The sequence below is a fragment of the Parasteatoda tepidariorum genome, chromosome 6, assembly GCF_043381705.1.
Source record: "Parasteatoda tepidariorum isolate YZ-2023 chromosome 6, CAS_Ptep_4.0, whole genome shotgun sequence".
Lineage (NCBI taxonomy): Eukaryota > Metazoa > Arthropoda > Arachnida > Araneae > Theridiidae > Parasteatoda > Parasteatoda tepidariorum.
The window spans coordinates 34,185,572-34,206,926 of NC_092209.1; the positions used below are offsets into that span (position 1 = coordinate 34,185,572).

Consider the following 21,355-nt stretch of genomic DNA (forward strand, 5'->3'; position numbering starts at 1 on the left):
TTTTAAGCACTAAAGATATTTTTAATTACTTCATAAGAAATTTATTATTAGGATCTGTGCAGCAATAATTCTTTTTCTTTCGTTTAAAGTTCGCAATTTATAAACATAAAATTAATTAAATTCAAAAACTTTACATAATCATGATAAAATAACTAGTTTCTTATAAATACTGGAGAGAAAATTGTGAAAAATCATGAATTTTTAATAATTTAAAACGACACTCGACACGGCAAGGAAAAATATTTTTTATTAAAAGATAGAAAATGAAGCACTTTTTACAAAAAATAACTGTTTTAAAGGCTTTTAAAATACGTAAATCAAAAATAAGCACCTTTAAGCACTTTTTAAAAAAGCTATGCACCTTGATAGAAACTAAGAAAGAAATATCATCCTTTTATTGTCGGATGGCCATTTGAATGTATAGAATGATCAATAAACAGAAAAAAAAATTCTGGTAAAATCACCTTACTGTATGGCATTTCTAGTAAAAAAATTCTGGTAAAATCACCTTACTGTATGGCATTTCTAGTAAAAAAAAATATAGCACGGGTTATTAAAAGCAAAATATATGCTATTTAAACCATTCATTTAGTAATTTTTCTGTTCACATGGTAACGGTTTTCTGAAAATTCTGATTTTTAAAATTTTAGTTCTTATTACCACACATTTAATAAAAAATACAAAACTGAAATGTAAATTTAACCAAATGTATGGTTTTTATGCCTCGCTCTAAGGTATCATGATAAAAAGTACCAAATTTTACTTTAGTTATCAAATTTTACCAAATTTTACCATATTTACCAAATTTTATCATATATTAGAAAACCATATTTCATTGTTAATCTTACAAAAATAACTACCAAAGTGCTTAGGTAAAAATTACAGGTGTTCCCATAGGTAAACATTACGGGTGTTCCCATATTACTAGGTGTTCCCATAGGGCCAGAAACACAGTAAATGTGTCCATATTCTCGTAGTTTTGACCAAACTTTTTCTCTCAGTGTACAAAAATACTTCAGCTTGAAAAAAGATCTAAAAGCTAATATGTTATGTTTTGTGAGGCGAAAACGTTCAATTGGCAAAAATATTTATTAAATCCTGAAAATTGTTCCATAGCAACTAAATTTTAAAACGTAATTAGGTATTTGTATCTTTATATTCATAAACTAAGCCATGTTAGTAAATATAAACAAACATCAGAATATAGTAATTTAATCTTAACTTGTAAATTGCACTAAAAAAACCATTATAATAATTTATGTTATTTATAAACCAATAACCCCACAACATGCTGTAATAAAGTAACTACACTAAAATAGCACTTCAAAAAATTTGCTAAACACTCGATATATTTATGTATTTAACTGAATAACAGGATATAATTAAGATGCTTTATCACCTTGCTTTATTAGATTTCTAATGTTTACCATAAACAATTGAGTAAACTGCCAAGTGTTATCACCAACTAAGGCATGTCATTACTATTACCTCTTAACAAAAACCATTTATTTTAACTACCTTAATCAGATATTACGTTAATTAATGGCAAGTATACTAGTAAGTTTTTTTTTAAATCTACAACTAAATATTCCTAACAGCACCATTGATGGTAATAGTTAGCGGGGGCTGGAGACTAATCGATAGCTCTGTTAAGATTTCAAAACATTTTACTAGCATCTCGCAATCGATTTTTCCTGCGGTTCTCATTAATTTGAGAGAATAGCATGCAGAAAGCTTTTACCTCTTAGAATAAATTTTCGAATTTTACACACATGCTAAAGTGAATTGAATTAATCAAATGGAATTTATTTCGAATAAACATTTGACTAACAAATATAGTTAAAGATTGTTTACCTTTTCAAACATTATTGTCGATAATATTATTCCGCAAAAGATATTCGATTTCATATTTAATACCTTTTCAGTAAAGTATAGAAATGATTTCTGAATAATTAAAATGCTATTTAATTTTTGAGGAGTTGTTACTTTTTAAATTAAGAAATAGTTTTGCGAAATATTTTAGGAGTACATTAAATTTATGAGTTAAGTTTATAAATAAAAACTATAATACAAAACAAGAAGTAACAAAGTACTGTATAAAAAATGGAATGTGGAATGTAACTAAATCAACTTCATATTAGTATGACAGTAATTCACGGAGAAAAAATAAATTCTGGTAAAATTACCGTAATATATGGTTATAATGACATTTCTGGTTCAAAAAAACAACAACATATTTTTAGTAATAAAACCAAAATATACGATATTTAAACCATTTATTTGGTAATTTTCCCGTCCATATATGGTGACGGTTTACCAGAAATTCTGGTTTTCAAAATTGTACTTCCTATTAACACGCCTTTAGTGAAAAATACAAAACTGATAAGCGAAGTTAACTGAATAAATAGTTTTCATACCATGCTCCAAGGCAGTGTTTCTCAAACTTACGATTTTTGTGTACCCTTTCTAAATTTTTCGTAACGCTGTGTACCACTAATAAAAAAATTTATGTATTTTTCGCTATAAAAAAATTGCACTTAAAAATCACAACCGGCTGTTAACACCACTAATTGTTAACTCTGCAAAAAATACCCAATAGAAAAATACGTAATCGTAAATTTTCATGGCTAGCTTTGTTTTTAAATAAAATTTTTTGAAGTTTTCCTTTGTTGCAAGATATTTCGCATAAGAACGCGGATCCCCGCTAAACTTTTACCGTACCCTTTGGGGTAAGCGTACCACACTTTGGGAAACGCTGCTCCAAGGTATCATGATAAAATGACCCAATTTTATCATTTATACCAAATTTTATCACATATTATAAAATCATAATTTATGATTAATATTACTAAAATCATTACGAAATCGCTTCGGTAATAATTAATAAGCTTTTTGGTGTTGCCATAGAGCCCGCAACATGGTAAACTTTTCCGTATTCTGGTAGTTTTGATCATACTTGTTTTCTCAGTACATGATCTAAATAATATAAAATATGATAGCAATGTAAGTACTTCATGTAAATTTCGTATCAAGGCATATGCATCAATAATGTAATTTTTTAGTTTACTAAGTCAGCATATATTTTTTTCCACTTTTGAAGTTTCTTGCACCAGCTAGGTTAAATCCCTGACATTACCGATAATATACAGGCAAAATATAAAACAATTAAATTAATTACCAATACTACCAATGTTACAACTACCAATGTTCAACTCCGTAGCTTTTAAATTTTGAACCGAATTCAGAAAACAAAGGAAATACTGAATCAAGAATTAGGAGAAATTAGCCGTTGTGAAAATTTTTTGATGAAACACCCCGCATTACATGGTGAGGAAGACCACGAGAACCTCCCATGGTTAGACTGACTGCAAAGGGAATCTAACCCATGATCCGTCTACCACTGAGGATATTTCACGTCAGCACTGTGGTCGGTACAAGCTGGATGCGGATTCGTATCGACCAGCCATCGCTGGGATACGAGCCTAATTGGAAGGCGAACGCTCCATCCCCTGAGGCATCGTTTTAATATTTAAGGCTCTAGTTATTTTGCTTCAAACATTCATAAAGCTAAAAGAAATATTAAAATAGTTCTTTGTCTTTTTATATTCAACTATAAAGCCTTAAAACTAGAAATAAGGAAACAATGTCAAAAAATGGTTATTTTTTAAATTTTTTTTTTTACGGGATATTTGCGCTATGTCAGGAAATATTTTACTGACACATTAAATTAGTTAACGGGAAAAAATCCGAATAAGATAACTGAGTATTTATCGAAAGGAGTTTCAATCTAGATATTAAACGAAAAAACTGAAAGTTATGAATATCTAAATGAAAATATACATCTTATATATTTTATAAGCTATCGAACAAAATATATTTAATGGATTTGAATATCAAAAGGAAATAAATACAAATAATGAAATACGGCATGGGAACTCTAACTCATGATCCGTCTACCACTGAGGATATTTTACGTCAGCGCTGTGGACGGTGTGAGAAATATATAATAAAAAATCTGTGAAAAATTATGGGCTAAATTTAAATAAATTTATTCGTGAAATAAATTTCTCAGAATTATAAGTGCTGAGATAATATTTGGAGGTTTAAGTTTAAAATTTTTCATGCATTCCTCGAAAAATAACAAATCATCAAAGTTAAAACAGTAACAAGTACTAAATCAACTTGAAATGAAAAATAAAATTAAAATAACGAAAATAACGGATTTACTAAAACGAACTTTTCTGTTAACAAACAAAACTACTTTTCTTTACCACAAAGTTAAAACAAAAATTATTTTATTAATATAAATTGCACATCGTAATTATTTTAATTCATTTAAGAAAATTTCATTAATTCTGAAAAAAAAAAGAAAAAGGATTTGTGAATATGAATGTCAAAAATTCATCACGAAGTAAAAGAATATTGAAGCACCAAAGTCAAGTTCAACACCGAAATGTCAAAGAAATTTTCCCCATGAATTGAAAAGCTTTTCTTTTACAATCCATCTTCATCGCCAAACTTAAGATCAAAAGCGCAAGGAAGCAACTGACTACAGATACTAGCATTAAATTTGATTGAAAAAATTCATGAAAAGGGTTTCTCTTTTAATTAAATACGAGAGAAGAAGAAAAAAGTTTTAATTTAACTTTCGTTTTAATAATATTTCTTTCAGCTATAGAAGCAGCTACTTCTTTGAGGAAAAAGGTGGCGAGATTTTTAATTATAAATTTTTAGGGAAAGCGCGATCTTGTATCGGAAAATTACGGGAAAAGTTGTTTAATTATACGTATAGAGCGATCTTATCTACAAATGGCGTGTTTTAAAAGGGATTGAGTTCAGTGTCTAATCCTTAATGCAAAAAAGAAGTATTAATTCTGATATATTATTGATACAGAAGACAATATACATTTTTTATAATATTGAGAAAAAATTATGGTTAAACTACCAAAAAATGTTAAAATTTACCATGCTTTTCTGAACATCAAAAAGCTCGGTAACTTTTATCGAAGTGATTTGGACATGATTTTGGTAAAATTAACAATAAAATATGGTTTTCTAATATGTGATGAAATTAGGTCAATATGATGAAATTTAACGATTTTACCTTAGAGAATATATAGAATCGAGATACCTTAAAAAAAAAAAAGGCATAAAAACTATTTATTGGGTTAAATTTCCTTTCCAATTTTGTATTTTTTTTTTTTTTTTTTTTTTTTTTTTTTTTTTTTTTTACTAAATATGCGTAATAAGAACTATAGTTTTAAAAACCAGAAGTTCCGTTCAACCGTTAACATATGAACGGAAAATTTACCAAATCAAAGGTTTAAATACCGTATATTTCGGTTTTATTAACCAGATTTATGGAGCTGTAATGTCATTAATTTAAAATTAAAAAAAAATTAGTTTTCGATATAAAAATTAAAACTTTGCTTTCATTTAATTTTGTTAATGAAGACAAAAGACATAGCGTGCAGAATTTCATACATATTTTTAAATAAAAATATTTTTTAAATAGCTTGGCTTTTTAATTTTCAAGATTAATTAGTATTGCACTTATTATTCCGAGGTAAATTAAGTTATCCCTATTTATAGAAAATCGAAATTCTTTGCGGAATTAAAAGCAATTTTTTTTCTTTAGCTTTTTTACCGAAAAATGGCAAAGACCTCTACTTTATAGCATAAGAATAAAAGTGATTAAGTACTGCTATTATTTAATAGATAATAAATTAATAATTATCGTATTCTTAATTTTGAATTAAAAAAAAGATTTATAATGTTATTTGCAATTTCAGTACTCAGTTTTTAACAATCTATGACGGCAAAAGCTCTTAATTTGTTTTACATTCTTAACATAAAACATTGAATTTCATTTTATTTATTCTAAAATAATAAAATCACAAGGGAAATGTTTACAGAAATTAAGCTTTAGTAATTTGATATTGTTTTAAAAAATAAATGAAAAATTAAACTCTAGTAATTCGACATTGTTTTAAAAATTAAATGAAAAATTAAACTTTAGTAATTCGATATTGTTGTAAAAAATAAATGAAAAATTAAACTTTAGTAATTCGATATTGTTTTAAAAAATAAATAAAAAATTAAACTTTAGTAATTTGATGTGGTTTTAAAAAATAAATGAAGTCCATAAAGTGCAAATCGATTACCTTATTTACAACTCATGGTAATTATCGGTTAGCTGGATGCAAAAAAATTCAATTATTTTTTAAAAAATTTTTAATTTAATTTAATTTATTTATTTTATTTAATTTGTACGTTTTTTGAAAATAAATAAAACAAAACATTTACCAAAAAATAGTTAGAGGAGGTCAACATTTTTTTGGCGACTTATCAAAAAATACCCAATTAATATATCCCATGTTTTTTGTTGTTGTTTTTTTTGTCAACAAATTTTTTTTTAAAGAAATACTGTTTCAAGTTAGCATTGCTGCAAAAAAATTAACAATTCATTGCAAAGAAAAAGTAGTTTTAAATAAATATAATCCAACTTACCTTTTTACCATCTAGTTCATGAGTACCGCTAGCTAAGACTTTATCTACACTACTTGGGTCAGCAAAGGTCACGAAGCCAAAGCCTCTGAAAAGAGAAATAAAAAAATATAATTTAAACAACCATTCATTGAATATTAGTTTACTTTTTGTATAAATATGTACAGTATTAAAACCAAATTATAAAGTGCTGATTGCGCACAGATGAAACTACGTGAGGTCGTAACAACTAAGCACAAAATTACGCAACGCAATTAAGACGATTTCTTTAGAACTATTGTACGATACCCAAAACAAAGTAAAATCCTACACAAAATTTGGTCCAAGGAAAGGATTTTCGTGCACTAGGAATCAATTTTAATACTTCGAGACCTAAACCAAAAATAATAATTGCAAACGATATGAAATGGTAAACGATTTCGAATGGATTGCAGACGATATTATAACAAACGATTATTTAATTTACGCAATCAAACTCAAAAACAAGAAATAACTATTTTCTTCGAAATAACGTGACTTTTTTTCCGACTAAATGTGATTTTTCTCACTCTATCATGAAACAAAGAGATTTGGCGAGAAAAAATAAAATAGATGACAAAAAGGAATCAGCAGTCCTAAAAGTTAGCTTACGTTTGCAAATGGGATTTATTTCTTCCGTCCTCATTAATATACTTGCACGCCTAAATGTTGAAAATATAATTTTAATAGTTGGGGTAAGAGATCGGTCGAAAATTTGGGAACCTTAATGTTCATTTTCTACTTTTATGCGAATTTCTTTGGAACTAATGAAGCAAATTAAAAGGTTTTTGGCGAACAATTGTAAAATTTATTTATCAAAACCTAATTCTATGTGAAAAGTAATATTTTTTATTATTTAATTATTAATGGTATACATGATCATAATTTTAAAAAAAAATATTCTACGTAGTTTTAAAGGACAAAATTCCAAAAATTGAAAAGTATCAGTCTCTTGAGCAATAAAAATTTAAAAATAAGATTTCTCGAGATTGGGGAAAGCAAAAAGTAAAATAATCTTTATAAGTCTCAAACTCTCGACTGCTCTAGTGTCTCAAACTATTGGGGGCAAAAAGCAAATAGTAAAATAACCATTTTAAGTCTCAAACTTTCGACTGCTCTAGTGTCTCAAACTATTGGGGGCAAAAAGTAAAATAACCATTTTAGGTCTCAAACTTTCGACTGCTCTAGTGTCTCAAACTATTGGGGCAAAAAGTAAAATAACCTTTTTAGGTCTCAAACTTTCGACTGCTCTAGTGTCTCAAACTATTGGGGGCAAAAAGCAAAAAGTAAAACAACCAATTTAAGTCTCAAACTTTCGACTGCTCTAGTGTCTCAAACTATTGGGGGCAAAAAGTAAAATAACCATTTTAGGTCTCAAACTTTCGACTGCTCTAGTGTCTCAAACTATTGGAGGCAAAAAGTAAAATAACCATTTTAGGTCTCAAACTTTCGACTGCTCTAGTGTCTCAAACTATTAGGAGCAAAATTACCAAAAGGTTACGATTCCAAATCCACGGGAAAAAAATTTATGTTGGGTCTGGTTTCGTAACTTAAGCTTCCATTTACAATAATTAATTTACAGTAATAGTGGCCTATTTAAAGTTAGGCCTTCGAACTATTAAAATTGTGTCCTAGCCCATTGTCCTGGCCACCATAGATTTTAATCATTAGATCAAAAGTTCACTTTATTATGCACTGTATAGAATAAAAAGAATAAATAAATTGTTATAAAATTTTCGTTTTTTTTCTCGGAAGAATTTCATATAAATTTGAAAAAAAAATGACAACAAATTTACAAGAATTCATTGAGAAAATAGTTTGACAAATGAAAAAGAACTTAAAAGTGATAAGATTATAAAAAACTAAATTTTAATTCATCATTACAAGTATACAATTACAACTTAAATTCTCCGAAATATTATTAGTTTAATGCACAATGTATTTGCGAATGCTTATCCAAATAACTTTTCAAAAACTATTAACGGAATAAACTGAGGGAAAAAAATCAAAATATTTAAAAAAAACCTATACATGTAAAAATAGAAAAAGAAAAAAAGGCAAGTAAATTTCCAAGTACTCATTTTGCTCACAACAAATAAGCAAAAAGTAGAAAATGCATAATATTTGAACTCAAAAAGAAAAGCTAGTCTAATAAGAAATCAATACAAACAATTAAAGTTTTATTTATATTTTTTTTAGTTTATTCAAAAGCAAATTATGGAATGAATTATTTATAAACACTTTTTTTTAACATTTAAAACATTTTGCTTTTATTCATCCATTGAACAGACAATTTGACATTAAATTAATGAACTTGAAAGATTAACATTATTTAAAAGTAAATTGCAAATGAACATTATAAGTTTATAGAAATAAATAATTCTATTTTTAATGAGTGAATGTGCATTCTCAGAAATGTCATTAGTTTAATCTATTTCAGAGTTTGAATAAATCCCCCTTCCTCGCTTGGTAATTACTTTCCTTAAATTTTAATTAATTGAAGATTTAAACGGAAGAATCAGTTAATGTTTTCAGTTCTAATAAAGAACTATATCAACGGAACTATGTTTTTTTTTCTTTTATATTCTAATTTTTATGCATTTAACTAAAAGCAACATTCTTAATATCATTTGCGGGTATTAATTAGTGACGTTGCGTTAATTACGGTTTCATAAGAAACCATTATTTAAATAGTTAATTATCATCAGAATTAACCTTTATAAAAGAAAAGTTTGATTTTTAAAAAAAATAAGTGCGACACTATCTTTCGTCACTAATGATTCATTAACACCCATTTAGATGAGAAAAGCTAGACGCGAGTAAGGGAGGATAAAAAAAACAATTTTTTCTTCAAAAAAAAAAAAAAATATTTATAAAGTGAGTAATCTCTTTTTCCTCTTCATGTAAATTTCAACAAAATAATAAAACTTGAGTTTTTTTTTAAACAAAGAAATAAAAAAAATACTATTTTCTTTTGCTTAGTTTCACACAGGAATTCTCTCATCTTAGTCTTCGGTTTCCAAAAATCAATACCAAAATTAACTTGATTAATGTGTCTAGTTGGGTTTTTTATAGTTGCCAGCCTCTCATTTGGAGAGCCATGTGAAACTGAAAACAATCCAAATTATTTCGATCAAAGGAAAGCTTTTTTTTTTAATTTTAGAGTGTCTTTTTGGCGTCATAAATTTAGTACAATCATGTCATTTCAATCACTGAGAATGACTATTTCTTTAAAAAAAATTCTGTTATAATTAACTAAGTTCAGGACTGCTCTAAAAATTAAGAAAAAACTTTTCTCGGAATTTTTTTTTTCTTCTTTCGAATACTGATTATACACTGTTAGAAATTTCACGGAAAAAATGGCTAAATAACAATTTAGTGGATGGTTATTTTACCATATTTAATCAAAACAGTCAAATAACCATAAATAAAATGGTAATCAAACTGTTAAGTTTGAGAAAAATTGGTTGTTAACTGCTTTCACCTAATACGGTTAATCAACCAGAATTTTATCTCACCAACTAGAACCACCTAATGGAGCTACTCTTTGCAACTTCGTACATATCATAGCCGAGCGGGCTTGTCTGTCAATCTCATGGCTGACAGAACTGGAGTTCGAATCCTAGTGTTGACACTACAATATTTCCTCCATTCTCTTCAACACATAAAGAATTTCCAGTGTCCGGCACTCTCCAATGCCCATTACCTTACAAAAAGCCGAGCTCCTATGTCTAGTTAAATAATTTTCTTTTTTTTTTTTACTTGTTTGAAAAATGCTAGTTGTAAATGGTTAAAAAAACCGTATAGTTTTGTATTCATGGTCTTATAAGCATACTTCTTGTAAATGGTTTCAAAACCATAAAGTAAAAAAAAATGCTCTTTACCGTAAACTTTACGGTTAATCGGATGGGCAGACAGCTGCCAGTTATTTTACCATAATTTGAGAAGGAAAATTTTAACAGTGTATGGTTTTCGAATGTTCCATTTTTGAAGATCGTTTGTCATATTTTTACAATAACTGAAATAAGATCTCAATACAAACATAAATTTAGGTCTCAATCAAAACATTTAATTTCAACAATTGAGAATGTACATTTTTTGTTAAAAAAATTTCTGTTACAATTATCTACACCCAAGCATGTCATGACTGCTCTGAAAAATGAAGAAAAGTGTTTTTCAGGAATTTTTTGCAAATACTGATAAAATGGTCATTGAATGTTCAATTGTAAGAGATTTTTTTTTAACATTTTTATACAATTACTGAAAAGAAGCACATGCATATCCTTTAAATGCATTGTAAATGCATGTTTTAAAGATAGTATGATATTTTCATGCACAAATTGAAAAGCTGCACATCAATGTCTTTTAATAGTGTTTATTGTACAGTATGCAAAAAAAAAATGGACCACTCTGAATATCTTTTTATCATTACGAAGACGTGATGATTTTTAAGGCTTGTAATTACATTTATATCAAAACAATAAATTCGTTAATATTTCGTTAATTGTTTGGTTATTTTAATGGAATTATTTAATTAAAGTGCAAGTAAAAAAGTATCAATATTTCTTGTGGAATATTTCAGTTCAAAATATAATAACCTAATTCAAGAATAACGAGTTATGTTTTTCTAACTATTCTCAACGCTAATTAGAGTTCTTTTTTCGAAAACGATAATGCAGTTTATTTAATTCCTTATCAGCTAATGGTTTCCCTCAAAACTAACATCATACCACTCCAGGCCTGCAAGTTTAACTGTTTAACATAAAATTTATTATTTTATGAGTTTTATTGAGAAAATTATTGAAAAAATTTCATTCCTCGCATTAAATATTGTCAAAATAATAAGTAGTCTTTCTTTGGTTAATACAATTTTAATGGCTGCTAATAAATTTTATTTATTTGTTTGGGGTTCCGCCAGAAGATGCTTCATCATTTAGGGCTCCGTAGCATTAAAAAAGTGGAAATCGCAAAATTTAGTGAGTTATTAACGAGTGCCAAGTTGATATTGTGCATATACTCTTGGAAATTTTTGGCACTTTAACAGATAACTTTAGATAATCGACACTTTACCTAGACAATATGTTTTACTACTGATATCTGTACTTTAGAGGTTAGTTACATTCGTTTTAGAAAAATTATTCTGGCACTTGGCAAGAGAAATGTCAAAATGTATCCAACAGTTTTTTTTCTTTCTTCTATCAAGTTGGAAGCTTTTACATCCCAAAACGTTTCTTTGTATAACAATAATTAGTTATTCTTAGAATATCTTTTCAAAATATCAGTGTGCTTCACATTCTTAGACGAAATATTGTTACAGTCACTGCAATGAACAAATAGTGACTACAGTAAGATACAGATTTGTAGTGAGATAAAAGGTACATGCACAGGTTTGTAAATGGTGGCGATAAGTCTTTCTGACGTAGGTAAATTGCCAACAAAATACCTGGATCACTTCCAGTTTAATTCAGTTTTTCCGTATTTTCAGTTTTAGTATATAAATGAGGGCGCCAGATACAAATCCCATTCGCAAATGTAAGCCTACCTTTAGCACTACAGATTCCTCTTTGTCATCTGTTTTATTTTTTCTCGCCAAATCTTTTTTGTTTAGGGATATTTAGGGAATTTTTCTTTTTTTATCAACTTCATAACACGGCATCTGGCAGAATATATTTAGAGAGGAAAAAAAAGAGCGCAAAGCAAGACATATTAGCGTCCCGACAGCTACTGAAAGAACATCAATCCCTCTTCCTCTTCCACCCCGTGTTCTTTGCAAGGGAAAGGAAAAATAGGGAAACATTTTATCCTCCCTTCCCCTTTCTCATCTGGAATAAATGATATTCTTGGCGCACGTGATTTGACGGATGCGCCTGAATTCATCATCGAGGCGCAAAATCGGATACTTACAGTCCGAATGGAATATTTAGAAGAAAATTTTCGCCAAAGAATGAGGTGCTTTATCTCATAGCTTCCGGACTTGGCATACTGAGAGCTTGTAAAAACAAGAAACAAATAAATAGCTGGTAATAATTTATATTATCACTTGGAGCAGAAAATATGGATAGTTTCCAACAGAAAGTAAAGTTCTAGTCTGTAAGACAATACTTACTAAATATTTTAGAAACTATAAGAAATACACTCTATTTTATAGATACTTTGGAAATATAAGATAATTTATCATTGTTTTCAGAGGAAAAGGTTCGATTTTCTTTTAAATACATAATTGATGTCACATTTTAAAATTCCACTGAAAAAAAAATTAATACTCAAATTATACGAAACTTTCTTCGTTTTTGACGAATTCATTGCCTGATATAAGGTGAGCGAACTTTTCGTCTAAGTGGCGAAATAACTATCGTCAATTTTTTGAGGAAACGAATTTCGTCAATATTAAAAAATATATTTCGTTATTCCATTTATTCAACAAAAAATTAAAAAAAAGAAAAAGCTCGTTGCGCATTAATGTATCTGACTTTTCTAATAATCACTTTATTATAGGTCCCACCATATAGGTGTCAGCTATATGGGTCATACATACGTAATTTATATCAAGGGTGAGATACATTACACCCATGACCGAATCAAGATTTGATGACTTGATACCGGGATGTTCTTGGTACGAGGCCAACTCCTTAACCACCACACACACCGGTCACTTTACTTTCGATCGTCTAGTTTTCATTCCAGATAACTATCTCTCACGTAGAACTGTGATGAGGTAACGAGTTGGGGAAACATTTCCGTCATACATTTGGAAATTCTCGTTTCGTCAGAAATCACGCGATTCTGTAATGAAATGATACGCGAAATTACGGAAATACAATTCAAGGATTGTTGATACTTTTTCTTCAGATTTAAAAATTGTATTTTATAATTCTCCGTATAAGTTTTTTTGAAATTGAACATTTTGAATCACCTGCTTATTGATATAAATACAAAAAAAACATTTATTTTCAATTTCTCAAATTCCCTAAAACTAAATTCCTTAACAAAAAAATAAATAAATAAATATTCAAGTTTTAGTGAAAAAATGAAATCTACGAATGTAGAGCAAACGACATCACGCCTGCTTAAATGTCAACTATTCCCACAAAAGCCCCCCTCAGACCTAATTTTAAAACGTAAAATGTCAACTATTAATACACATTTAGTTATCCTTTAATTAAACTTTCACCACCAAGTCATAAACTGAGCCAACCTGACTTCCGCATCCGGGTAGTCGCCATTTTACTGACGGATTAATTCAGATTTTAATTAAAAGTTATGACTAGTAAAAGCTTCCGTTTTAAAAGGGTAGAGCAACCGCAACGTGAGCAACCCAGTAAAGTGCAAGGCAAAAGAAAAGGTCAGTGAATTATTTCCCATAATTGACACGGGAACAGACGATTTACGGCGATAAAATTCTATTCCACGATGTTTTCTGGCGAAGCGACAGCGTTGTGTATGAACGACCTTGTAAGTAGTTGAAACACAATAGAAACGTCAATCTTCAGTGCTGAGCTTGTGTTTTATTATTGTGCCGACTGGTGTTTTATTATTTTTCATTTCTATCTCTCTTCTCTTCTTAGCTTCTTTTTCTTTTACCCCTTTTTTTATCAGTCTTTTTATCTTTTTTTTCCGTTAGGAAATCTGTGGTTGTTCGGCTTTGAAAAAAGTAATTTAGGAACTGGAGCCCCTCTCTAAATTCATCATTAGAATAAAAGAGTGTAATGAGCTGAGCTTGTGAAAAAAAAATACCGGTATTTATTTATTCTTTATTCTCTATCGTGTTTCCTTCGCACGTGGAAAAAACGATTACACGTGGAAAAAGAAAGAAAGAATAAAATTATAGAACATTTTTAGAGAATTTGGAACTGGTTTTAACTGGTTTAACAATAATATTGTTCATATTTGCTGCTTAGTTATTACGGTATGGCAGTATAATACCTAATTTTACAATAATGTGGTTCAATTTGAGTGAAAATGTAGTTCAACATTTAGCCAATTTTTTGACATTTTACAATTGGTTTAACAATAATATCGTTCAAATTTGCTGCTTGCTTATTACGGTATGACAGTGTAATACTTGATTGTACAATAATGTGGTTCAATTTGAGTGAAAATGTAGTTCAACATTTAACCAATTTTTTGACATTTTACAATTGGTTTGACAATAATATCGTTCAAATTTGCTGCTTGCATATTACTGTATGGCATTGCAATACTTAATTTTACAATAATGTGGCCCAATTTGAGCGAAAATGTAGTTCAACATTGAGCCAATTTTTTGACATTTTACAATGCAATTTTTAACAAATTTTTTAATCTTTTTTAACCCGGTGTCCTTTTCTTATATTTTTTTCAGACACTCTAATTACAAGCAAAAATAAATTTTGGTATTTTTTTTAATATAAATGACAGCATTATAGTTACTAAAAAATCTGTTACATAATAGAAATTATATTTGTATTTAAATACACAATTTTAAAAAAAAGTAGTTTGATTTTTTTTTTCCATTCATATTCAGAAATTCATCAATAATTTATTTCAAAAATTAAAGAAATTACAAAGATGAATATCTGTTTCTATTAGATTTAAATAACTGCAAGTAGGTGTAAATTTGAAAAATTATTATTTAAAAGTAGACCATGTTTGGAAAATTTTAATAAATGGAAGAATACTAAAATATTTACATTACAAAATACGTTATTTAAATATGAGTGGCAAATAATATATATATATTCGAAGGGTGAAAATGAAATAGATTCAAACTACGAAATAAGATAACAGTAATTTAGACGTAAATATAATTCATTGCATATATTTCGAGTATCAAGTCCCAAAGTTTCACAGCAACAAAAAGTTCCATTAGTTAATGTAGCTCAGGTAGGCCGGTTATAAGTTCCGCATATTCATTTATCTGATTGGTAAACTTTTGCCTACTATAAATTTCGCGTTCGCCAAGAAACAAGAGAATTGTGTCCAGAGTAAAGACATAAGTCCCTCGCTGCGGGTAGACTTAAGTACTAAACACAGCAGCAACAATCAGGCTGTAACTTTCCTTACATCTCCCAAATTAAACAAAGAATCTTTACTAAGTAACGCCTTATGTGGCAGCCAAAACTAGAACAAATAAAAATCACCAAATGTGAACAACAACAAAAAATACACAGAACTGAAAGAGAAAAACTACGCGATCCGGCTTCTACGTAATTGAATTAATTTAGACCTTTTCATATATATAACCCAATCACGCCAATTCCCACCAGATTCTTTCTTTTTCCCTCCTTTTTTACCCCCAGTTTTCTTCTTAGCCGAGTTTTGGCGATCGCCAAGTTCCTGTTATTGCATGTCAATTAGAAGCAATGCCATGCCAGGTTCACTTAACGGATATTAGGGAAAATATCGCGGGAGTATTCCCTAACAAAGTTGAAAAATTATTTACGTGATGTTGTTTCTTGAACGTTAACCCATCAGCCTCATAGGGATAATTGGCTAAGTGGATGCATCTTAGGTTATTAGAAATTACGATTTTATTCTTCTCCGTTGTTGACTTTTTTTTTTCTTCTTCTCCCTTATCTTGGCAGCCATGTTTAATGAAGATTACGAACATGGGAAGGTGAAAGTTTAAGAAAATGTTATTATTTCTAGACTAATCATTGCTCGCAGTGTCTCTCTTGTTGCATCTTTATGTCTTGATACGTCAATACCAAAGATTCTTAATGACGTAAGCATGCAGTAAATGGAAATCTTCTTCGCCGGTTTCGCCTTTGATTAATTTTGAAGAACAATGAAACAAAGGTTTACCGACTGTGATTCATGTAATTCGGAAGATAAGTTTAAAGGAAGGAAGGAAAATTTAAGACCGGCATCGTCTTAACTCAAACGTTTTTTTAATCTGAGATTGAATTGAAAACTGAAGTAATTTAAATACGTTAAATGTAATATAATCTGAGATTTAGGCAGCGTTTGGAAAATGAAGTTATTAATTTCCAATGTTTTGACGAAGAGTTTTATAACTATTTCAAGGTAGAATTTAAATTAGATTTTGTTTTCCACTCTACCAATAAGAACAATGCTGAATTGTGACTGACGAAAAAATTAAGGAGATATCTTGAATTTTATTCTAATCGCTTAGATATAAATCACTAGTTAATGTAGTGAGCGAGTCGTATTATTAGTTACTGATTTTTCAAGGAAACATGGCATACTGCAACAATTTAACTTGGAATATTTATCGTAAATTATAAGATTAAAACAGGCAGAAAATCATTTGATTTATAAAAAAAGAATATTAAAATTTTACTTAAATGTAGACTAAGTAAAATAAAACTTATAAATCAATTGCTTTTATTTATAATTTTCTAGCATAGAAAGCATATCTAGGGTAATACATTTTTTCTACTTCGCTTTTTCATTTTATAAAATTTAAAGCAATTTAAGGATGTTTTTTTTTTCATTCGATTTCCATTACTTTTTGTTTTATCCATTTTGGACAACAAAAAATAACAATCCTAATTAATAATTCAAAAACATATTATTCATAATTCATTTTATAAGTAAATAAGCAAAAAACTAATGCAATAATGAAACAGTTTTGGAATGAGTGAATTACTTTTAATTTTTCGAGTGTAATAAAAATTCTAAACTAACGAAGTAAAATAATGAAATAAAAACTCAAACTAAATTAAAATTTTTATAAAAATTTAGTTTGATAAAATTTAGAACGAGATGTGTTTTAAGCAATTTAATACTAAATTTTAAAAATTATATTTAATAACTTAAACATGTAAAATTAAATTTAAAAACTTGAACAAGTAAATATTATTGGTAACTTTTATAAAAGAAAAATATGGAATCTTGTTTAAAATTCTGTATAAAAGGTATAACCAAATGAAAATTAGATTCGAAAATAAATGGCACTATTAAAAGATGCAACAAGAAAATGAATTTCAACATTTAGTTAGTGTTACAAAATAACTATTACGTTTCATTTTAAACAATTATTTTCTCCGACATTATTATAAATCGTAATAATTCATTCTTAAGAAATAAGAATTTTTATCTTACACCAAATTATTCAATCTTTCTTATTTAATCAAGATTTCTGTAAACAAAATTCACGTCAGTAAACAAGATAAACGATTTCAGTAGAGAATTAAAATGTTTTAAGATAAATTTAAAAAATCTGATCATTCCCAAGATAAGTGCAAATTCTTCAGAAATTTAAATAAAATAATTGAAATAACAACGTTTTTTTTCCTCTCAGACAATTTTTATGTAAACTATTGTATCCTAAAGTGTATAGTTTATAAAATAAATGCAAAATAATTTGAATTGCAACAAAACGTATTTACGTGAACAATTTTTTTTTAATCTACTTAATTTATTCGCATATCCTTAGGCAAATTATATATAATTAAATAGTTTTTAATACTCCGTTTAATTTACAAAGCAATCATTTAATTCAGAGAAAAAAATCACTGTCATAAAATATTCCTGTCTAATAATTCGACAGGAAATGAAGCTCGGTGGAAAATGCCTGACTCTATAAATTTTGTAATTGTGTATTTAGTTGTAAATGGTTACTAAATAATATAATGTAAGAAACAAAAAATATGAATTTTTAATAACTGCGTTCTTTTGTTTTTTGAGTCTTATTTTAAAAGACTTAAAATAGGAATAGTTTTTAGAGTGCTGCTTTTTGAGTATAACAATAATAAAATGAGATTTGCTAAAAACATCGGTTTTATGATTAAAAATTTACATTGATTATAACTCATATTGCTACCTGAATTGGAATATTCTTACATAAAACAAATATTATCTTAATAAACATACTTCGATAAAAGATAGCGATTGTTCAGATATTGTTAGTCTTCAAGGTATCAATATAATCAGCCATACATACTAAAATATAGCTATGAAAATAATTAATTAAGTATGTATGTCTTTGTTTCTTCAAAACTGTTCTCTAAATGTAAATAACACAGTAAACTACCCAAATGCAACAATTTTATAATTATCAGAATTTTTAACAAAAAAGAAAATTAATGAAGCATTAAATATCACACAACCTAGAAACAGGGTGCGTAGTCAAATCTTTCAACAGAAATCAAGCACCTTTTAAGTACTTTTTAAGCACTATATACATTAGAAAATGCAAAATAATTTTCAAAGACGTTACAAGATCACAATAAAATAGCTAGTTTCCGACAAAGAATTCTTTTGTTGATTATATCAACAACCATAAACAGATCGAGAGATTTTACGGTTCGATTTCAGAGGGTGGAACATGAAGCCTGAAATTGAGAATGCAGCAGAGTTGCACATGAAAGTGCAAGAAATCTCGCTGAACTCAGCTCAATATATGCATATGTGGACCCGCAAGTATTTCATCAAGCATGTAAAATGATTGGCGCTTTCATACGCTATGGACCGACAATACGCCGAAATGCATTGTGCTTAATTGAATTGTAAAAACGTTGAATAGAACAAAGTGAAAACCACGCTTTTGCATAATACGTGACAAAATCGACATGGTAAAGAAAAAAAATCTAATTTTTGTAAAGGGAAAATTAAGCACTTTTTAAAAACACTTAATAAAAAAAGCACCTTTAAGGGCTTTTAAAAAACAAAAATCGAAAATAATTTAAAACCGCTACGCACCATGATAAAGAAAAAAAATCTTTACAGCTATGTTAAACAGGGTGCGTAGCCAAATTATTCAACAAAAAATAAGCAACTTTTAAGCACTTTTCAAGAACTCAAAAAATACTTTTAAGCACTTAAAAAAAAATATCTTAATTAGGCAGGGTTGGAAAGTTTTTGACAATCGACGGTTTTATCTTGTTTTAACTGTCATGTCAAAAAAAAAAAACCCTTTTGACATTGTTTTTGACAATTGTCGAAAATCATTAAAATTTTGAATCATGTAAGACGAAAGTCGTTTTCATACGCTACGGACTGACTATACGCTGAAATAGTTTGGGGTTGAATTAATTATGAAAACGTTTAATAGAACAATGTGAACGGTGTCTTTTTGCATAATTCGAATCGAAAATCAACATAGTAAAGGAAAAATCTCATTCCGAAAAAGGGAAAATTAAGCACTTTTTAAAAACACCCAATGAAAAAAGCACCTTTAAGGGCTTTTAAAAAACGAAAATAATCACCTTTAAGCACTTTTTAAAAACGCCACGCACCATGATAATATTTGACAAAATTGATGGGGTAAAGAAAAAGATCTAATTTTCGTAAAGGGAAAATTAAGCACTTTTTAAAAAAACTTAATTAAAAAGAACCTTTAAGGGCTTTTAAAAAACAAAAATCGAAAATAAGAACCTTTAAGAACTTTTTAAAACCGCTACGCAACATGATAAAAAAAAATTATAGCTATATTAAAGTTTAATTCCGAAAATGTTTAAAAATAAACTAACCCTTTATTATCTGTCAACCTAAAAATATTTGCAGCAAAATGAATATTTAAAGTGAAAACTATCAACAACCTTTTTTTTAAATACAAAGAATGCCTAACAGCCTTTCAGCTTTAATCTACTGCTATAACCGCTTATAAAAATAGAACACTAACGGGAAAAAAAAAAAAAAAAAAAAAAAAAAAAAAAAAACGTATGTTCCAACCAGGCCCTTACGTCATATACAAATATTCTCTTTGCGAGATAAAAAGTGGAGCCTGAAAATTAGAGGCAACAACAAGAGTGCCCCACCAGATAAAACACTCAAAACAAGAAAGTAAAATCTGGGATCAAGCGACAGCAAACTTAGCCAACTACTACCTATAGCCAGTTTTCAGATGTTTGCACTTTTATCTCATAACAGCCTCTCTACCTCTTCATCTTGTTGGAGTTTGGGCGCTTTTCTTATCTCACAACTTAATCTTTAACTCTTGTGTTTGTGTCTTCGTATCTTGGAAGGTTCGGCAACATCCAGCCAAGTTTGATAACAAGAGACTTTCTTGCTTCCATGGATGTGCTATTGGCCTTCCGGCATCGAATGCTGCTGCATCCAGAATCTTAAAAGCCCCCAATGTTAAGGCTTCAGAATTTTATAGACGTAACGCTCCTTTTTGCTTCAAGAGGTTGTAAATTACCTTCACAACGATGCGGGCGTCGTAAAACTTGCTCCCGTCGGTAATATGCTGCTGCGGAGGTTCGAGGAAAAGGCAGAATTCCAGGTTGTATTATTAAACCTCGTCTGACGAAAGCGAAGTGCTCGGTGTAAAAGGAGAGGGAAAAAAATTATTTTAATGCTGTTGTTCCGCTATGGGAAATAAATCTGATCTTCTGGGGAAAATATTCGATTCTTTGATAGTAAAACAAAATTTTTGCCGTGTAAAATAGAGTAAGAGTTTAAGTTATTTATAAAATTTTTTCTTTTGAATTCTAAGGAAATATTGAATAACAATTCAATATATTTCTGGAGGTATTTTTAAAGATATATATTTTATTTAAGTGTTGCACTGGGTTAAATTTTGATCTTTTATAGCTTCCTTTATTGCTTTTCTATACAGTAATTATAACATATTATGTTGGGGAAGTAATGTAGTTTAGGTAATTTATTTCCCAAATTTCAAATGTTTTGAAAAGATCAAACAATCGCAATATCTCAGTAACGTTTGCGAACTTTTTTAAATTAATTATTTAAACAATAAAGTTTTCATAGTTTATTAATTTCACCATTATTTTAAAATAACAAAATCGTGCAAAACAAAATTGGTTGTCATATATCGGATTTCATGTTTACATCAATTATTATTATGTTCCAAAAATTACATTTTATTTATTTTTAGCAAATAATATAGTCTGATAATAATTATTTTGATATCATCATAGTA

General features: G+C 28.5%; 1 protein-coding gene across 17 annotated transcripts in view; it reads right to left on the reverse strand.

The window, feature by feature from the left end:
* Nucleotides 1–21,355, reverse strand: part of LOC107436679 (RNA-binding protein Musashi homolog Rbp6) — a 463,932-nt gene that overhangs the window by 349,353 nt on the left and 93,224 nt on the right. For all 17 annotated transcript variants that reach the window (XM_071182213.1, XM_071182219.1, XM_071182217.1 and 14 more), the window contains exon 4: nt 6,511–6,595. In XM_071182213.1, coding sequence (XP_071038314.1) covers nt 6,511–6,595 — 85 coding nt within the window. The remainder of the gene's footprint in view (nt 1–6,510; nt 6,596–21,355) is intronic.